The sequence below is a fragment of the Hypanus sabinus genome, chromosome 4 (assembly GCF_030144855.1).
Source record: "Hypanus sabinus isolate sHypSab1 chromosome 4, sHypSab1.hap1, whole genome shotgun sequence".
In the NCBI taxonomy this organism is placed as follows: domain Eukaryota; kingdom Metazoa; phylum Chordata; class Chondrichthyes; order Myliobatiformes; family Dasyatidae; genus Hypanus; species Hypanus sabinus.
Window position 1 is genome coordinate 26,917,575 of NC_082709.1, and position 6,767 is coordinate 26,924,341.

General features: G+C 41.1%; 1 protein-coding gene across 6 annotated transcripts in view; it reads right to left on the bottom strand.

Moving 5' to 3' along the window:
* Nucleotides 1-3,574: 3,574 nt before the first annotated feature.
* LOC132392593 (integral membrane protein GPR155-like) overlaps nt 3,575-6,767 on the bottom strand; it is an 89,225-nt gene continuing 86,032 nt past the window's right edge. For 2 of the 6 annotated variants that reach the window (XM_059966684.1, XM_059966683.1), the window contains exon 16: nt 3,577-4,470. In XM_059966684.1, coding sequence (XP_059822667.1) covers nt 4,263-4,470 — 208 coding nt within the window. In that variant the 3' untranslated portion in view covers nt 3,577-4,262. The other 4 variants (XM_059966682.1, XM_059966681.1, XM_059966685.1 and 1 more) reach the window with 4 other exon arrangements.

Genomic DNA, 6,767 nt, shown 5'->3' on the forward strand with positions numbered 1-6,767 from the left:
TTCAAGTTCTTAGAATTAAACATCACTAATAACCTGTCCTGGTCCAGTCACATACTGTAGATGCCACAGTGCAGCAGCTCAGCAGGCTGAAGAATTTTGGCATATCCCCTTTGACTTTCACCATTAATTATTAATGCATGGGAGAAAGCATTCAGCTTGTTATAGCAACTGTTCAGCTTGTGACTGCAAAAAAGCTGCAGAGAGTTGTTAACACAACCGAGCACATCTCCATGGACACTTCTCACTACCTTGGTAAAGCAATCAAAGATCACCCCCCACCTTCCACCCCGGACTTTCTCTCTTCCCTCTCTGTTCAGACAGATGGAGATACAAGAGCCTGAAAGCTTGTCCTGAAGGCTCAAGAACAGCTCTGACCTGCGGTTAAAAGACTATTGAAAGGTCATCTGGTGTGACAATAGATTCTTGATCTTTGAATATAGCTTGTTATGGTCTTGCATGTTGTTGCCTAAGTATGTAATACTTCTTCTGCAACTGTGACACTTCATCGTGTATTGTTATTGCTTTCCCTGTATTACCTCAATGCACTGATGAGATGAAATGAACTATACAGATGGAATGCAATGTAGGTACAATACGGGAATAAACCAATGTAAGGACTATCTTCCAGTTTCCTCGTTTCTCCTGCTCTATTCCAATGACAACACATTCTGCATGTAGATTTTCAAGTTGTCTTTCTTTTCCCTTAGCTGTGGCTTTTCCTCCATCATAGTTGACAGAACCTTTAACCACATCCCTTTCATTTCCACAATCTTTTTGTTGCTCTCTCTTCCCACCAGAGCAAAGATAGGACCTCCCTAACCCTCACCTCCACCCACAAACCTACACAGTCAATGGAAGTGGATCACCCCTATAATTTCCATGACCTTCGGTGAGATGCCATCTACTGACATCCCTTTGGAACTGCCTCGTTCACCCTTTCATCTCCAGCTATATCCATTTCAATTCTTGTGGCACCTTCCCATGCACTAACAGGAGAGGCAACACCAGCACTTTTACCTCGTCTCTTCTTACCCTTCCTGGGGCTCAAACACTCACTCCAGACAAAGTAGCAAGTTACTTGTGTTTCTTCTGATTTAGTGCTGCCTTTAGCACTCATGTTATAGCCTCCTCAGCACTACTGAAAGTAAACGTATTGCAGAACACTTCACTCAGTACACATTGCCCTCGAGTAACAGAGCATGAAAACAGGCCCTTCAGCCCAAAGAGCTGACCATCAAGCCCCCAATTTACACAAACCCCATTTTATTCTCTTCACATTCTCATTAACTGCTCTCAGATCCTATGACTCACCTCTAACCTACCAAAACTTTACAGTGGCTAATTATTCAGAACATAAGGGGAAACCAGAGCATCTGGAGGGAACCCACATGGTCGCAGGGAGAGGATGCTAACTTGACATAGACAGGTCCAGAGGTCAAAGTTAAACCTATGTTGCTGAAGCAGTGAGGTAGCAGTTCTGCTAGAGTCGCCCATTACTGTTACACTCTGCCGAAGGACCTCAAACCCAAAATGTTAAATCTTCTCAGTCTTACCTGATGATTGGTGCATTTTCCATTCTTTATTTCAGAATTACAGCAACTGCAGCTTTAAAAAATATATATATTCTGCACTCCGCCTAGGCAGATAGCAGAGTGATGTAATAAAATAAAGGTAAATAGCTGAGAGATATAAGAAAGCAGGATTGTAGCACCAGGAGATTTCAATTTATTGGGATTGCCTTTGTGTAAAGGGCTCAAAAGGGGCCAGAACAAGAATATATTGAATAATATTTAAGGTATAAAAATAATTTATAAGGTGAAATGAAAGAATATTAAGATCATGCCATTCATCTTTTAATGACCTTTCTTTTACTAAGTGGATTTATTAAGGCCCTATCCTCCGTAATAGTGTCTCTTTCATCAATGGTGCCATATTGGCAAACAGACCAATGAAAGCCTTGTGCCACTGAGTCCTTCAGGATATGTACTAAGTCCTAAGTGGACTGGCTTCAGAATGCTGTGCCTAGCCTGGGAGGCAGCAATGGGAGGTGAGTTGGGTTTTTGTGCAGGAAGACCTCAGTATCCTGAATTTGCAAGCCAGATTACCTCTTCAGAGGACTGAGTGATCATCTGCTGGCATCCAGACCAAAACCAGATCACTTCTCAATTATAGAGTATCAGACTCAATAATGCACTCTGCTCATCATCACCCCCCTCCACTCCATCTTCTCTCCGACTCCTCTATTTCCTCGTGGTTGGTGGTGGAAAGGGGAAACAAGAGTATCTACTCACTCCCTGCACAGACAAAATGGAACATTCAGGATGCACCCAAAACACGTTTGCTGGAGTGCATGGTAATAAAGAGGTTTACAACAGGGAAGTGTTGTAAACAAGGAAACATTGTTAATAAGCACACCTGGCAGATTTGTATTGCCCTCTGCTCATTACAGTGCTTTGCAGCTTCAGTGTTGCTTCTGCCCATGTCATCCAGCCTGGTGAGACTACGTAATCACCAAGGCCCATGTTTATCTCAGTGAGATCCCTCTGTGTTCCTTCATGTTCAAACCTCAATGAAGGAGATGAAAGAGACATTTTCATAACGCTATGATTGAGGATTTGGTGTGTGTGTGTGTGTGTGTCCGTCCATCCGTCCGTCCATCCATCCATACTGGTCAGCAGATTACCTTGATGAATTTTAAGGTCATGAATTTTATAACATTGCTCCATGAAGTCACACTTATGCCAATAGCCACACTAATGAGCACTTCAATGTCCTTCCCTGGAATTCTGGGAGCTATCTCTAGTCATTCTCTTCTCTGGACCCATCATAATAGAGGTGCCTGATAACTGGAGAATGTCCTCTGATTATTGCTGAGCAAGGCGGCAGCAGCGTACTGAACTCTGGCTGGTCCCATAGGGGTCATGCAAGGACCTTTTACAATTCTGGGAGGAGATAAGGGGAAAACAAATGCAATCCAATTTCTAGGCAACAGATTTTGCAAAAAAACAAAATAGAATACTTTTAACAAATTAGTTTGAAAGGCAGATGAGTATTTTTTTTCAGTTAAGAAGTTCAACCCAGAGAAAATTGGCAGCAGCGGAACATTCCATTCGCAATGGTTATAGGAGTGACTTCGATGGCACCGAACTATTGTGCTGCACCAATGGCATTTAGGACTACCTGATGAACTAAGCCATTGAAATAAAACTAGAGGAAAATACTTTTAACAAAGACTAAGGTCTCACTCCAAGTAAGAACTGGAATTCAATTATAAACAAGGTGGGATAGCAGAAACCTGATTGGATGAGGACTAACCAATCAGGAGGGATGACAATGGGAGTACAAAATACCCTTGGACTAGATGTAGCCAGGCATCATCCCTGATGAACTTGACTGAATGTGTCATCGAAATCATCGGATAAAATCGATAGGCTCTACCCGGCTGAAGCCCAAGTTTATTTGTCGTATACACTGGGAAAGCACAAGATCCTTTTTGATAATCAAGAAGATTGAAATTTGATTTATACATTTACACAGAATTCAAGGGAATCTCTTTAACTTATTAAAATATTTATTTCATTAAAAAACATTCCAACAAAAACATATCACTTCAATATGATAGAACTGAAGTTAAAAGAAATAGGTCTAAGAGAACCTATTTATAAATGTGTTAGATTCTGTCTTGAACTATGAGCAGCATTAAACAATAGAATACTTTCAACAAATATAATCATTCAGCTTTACATGCAGGTCCTTACATGCGACCAAATTTAAAAGTGCACCTTTCAACATAAAGTGCAAATACTTCCCTCAGAACAGCAGCAGATCTGCTGTATTTTAGTAAAGATAACAGTATCAAGTCTTGAATGTCAAAATCATGGATACGTGAATCAGTGGAAGCATTTTGGATAAGACAGCTTGCTGCAAACAGAAATGTTAATTTCTGTGCTTCTTGTACAAAATGACTAGTACTTCAGTGCAATCCATGGCTCAAATCTATTTACATGACGTTTTTACCCTGATCTGACTGAACAATCTTACATTTAAGTGGGTTAAAATCATCTTCTATATACACTAATGCACTAACAATTTACATCTTAGTAAAAAACAGTTCGGCAAATTAACAATCTTTAATAACAATATTTCAAAATCTTTGGTTAATAATAGGATTTTAAAACAAACTTAATGCATTTTTACAGCAAGAAGAGAAAGGTCCTGTGCATTTCAGCTCCAAATTCAAAGCAGCTCTAATGAAGTCCAGATCACACAATATTCCTCTGCACCATATAGTAGTACAGTGAATCATCTTGAAATGGAGATTCATCGGTTAAGTGCTGAATTATGCCACCCTGAAGTAAACAGCCTGCATATTTACTAGCTTCACTTCGGTCATGGGCGAGGCCAGCTCGAATTAACCAGTCCACCAGATGACAGCCCTGGAAAATGCCTGAAGAGGTTTCTGCTGCACACCTGTGTCAAAGGAATGATTCATCCACTTGGTCTGCATGTCTTATATCACTATTCCACAGGAAAGGAAACAGTAAATGGTAGAAAGACAGGAGACAGAATGAAATAAGTGCTTGCTACAGATACACTAAGAAAAATCTGTATCATTAACTGAAGCTATGTAGATTCATTTGAGTGTTGAATAACAAAATATTTTGCCTCTACAAGAACAAAGATAACATTTAACTCTACATCATAACTTTTATCCTTGGCTTGCCCTTCAACCATGTGGTGTCACACTACCTGTCCAAATTTCATCTCTAAATGATGCCATATTTCCCCATTTAGCTGCTGGCAGGTGAAAGTCAGTCCTACAAACCTTATTCTCTGGTCACTCTCAGGCCTCAACAAACTCATCGTTCTATCTGATGCAGTACTGGGTTTCGATCTATTTCATCATCATTATTACTCTAGCTTCAAACTTAATTCCTATTATTCGTTTGGAGAATTACAGTAAAGTTTCTGAAAACTGGGCAATATTGAATTTAGTTTACAATCTCCCAGATTATAAACTGGTCCATGCCTACTTGTAAGAAGACTGGTCAATATTCAAGCATTGCTTGATAAATAGCAAGCAACCTTTGTGCTTCTTGTGCCTTGCACTGTGTAAATCCAGAAAGGAATCTCAGCACTCTTGGGATATTCAAAAATTATCGAGTCTTCCACCACTAAACTCCTGGGATTTACCAGAGTACACTCACCTCATTTGAGCAGCAGCTCACCTCATGACTCTAAAAATGTCCATAAGACCATAAGATATAGGAGCAGAAGTGAGCTATTCGGCCCATCGAGTCTGCTCTGCCATCCAATCATGGGCTGATCCAATTCTTTCAGTCATCCCCACTCCCCTGCCTTCTCCCCATACCCTTTGATGCCCTGGCTAATCAAAAATCTATCTTTCTCTGCCTTAAATGCACTCAATGAGTTGGCCTCCACAACCACTCATGGCAACAAATTCCATAGATTTACCACCCTCTGACTAAAGTAATTTCTCCACATCTCTGTTCTAAGTGGATGTCCTTCAATCTTGAAGTCGTGCCCTTATGTCCTAAACTCCCCTACATTGGGATGTAGCTTTGCCATACCTAATCCGTTAAGGCCTTTTAACATTCCAAATGTTTCTATGAGAAACCCCTTCATTCTTCTGAACTCCAGGGAACACAGCCCAAGAGCTGCCAAACGTTCCTCATACGGTAACCCTTTCATTCCTGGAATCATTCTCGTGAATCTTCTCTGAACCCTCTCAATGTCAGTCTACCCTTTCTAAAATAAGGAGCCCAAAACTGCACACAATACTCCAAGTGTGGTCTCACAAGTGCCTTATAGAGCTTCAACATCACATCTCTGCACTTCTATACCTCTATGAATGCAAACATTGCATTTGGCCTTCCTCGCCATCAAATCAACCTGGAGGTTAACCTTTCAGGTATCCTGCACGAAGACTCTCAAGTCCCTTTGCATTTTGAATTCTCTCCCCATCTAAATAATAGTCCGCCCATTTATTTCTTCCACCAAAGTGCATGACCATACACTTTCCAACATTGTATTTCATTTGCCACTTCTTTAGCCATTCCACTAAACTATCTAAGTCTCTCTGTTTCCTCAACACTACCCGTTCCTCCACCTATCTTTGTATCATCAGCAAATTTAGCCACAAATCCATTAATACCATAGTCCAAATCACTGACATACATTGTAAAAAGCAGCGGTCCCAACACTGACCCCTGTGGATGTCCACTGGTAACCACCAGCCAGCCAGAATAGGATTCCTTTTTCGCACTCTGTTTTCCACTGATCAGCCAATGCTCCACTCATGCTAGTAAGTTCCCTGTAATTCCATGGGCTCTTATCTTGCTAAGCAGCCTCATGTGTGGCACCTTTGTCAAAGGCCTTCTGAAAATCCAAGTGCACCACATCTACTGCATCTCCTTTGTCTACCCTGCTAACAGGTCTATAGTTTCCTTTCTGCTGCCTCCCACCCTGCCTAAATAGCGGAGTAATATTTGCAATTTTCCAGTCATCCAGTACAATGCCAGAATCTATGGATTCTTGAAAGATTAATGTTAATGCCTCTGCTGTCTCTCCAGCTACATCCTTCAGAACCCAGGGTGCATTCCATCAGGTCCAGGAGATTTATCCCCCCTCAGATCATTAAGCTTCCTGAGCAGCCTCTCAGTTATAGTTTTCACAGCACATACTTCACTTCCCTGACACTCTTGAATGTCCGGTATACTGCATATGGCTTCCACTGTGAAGACTGA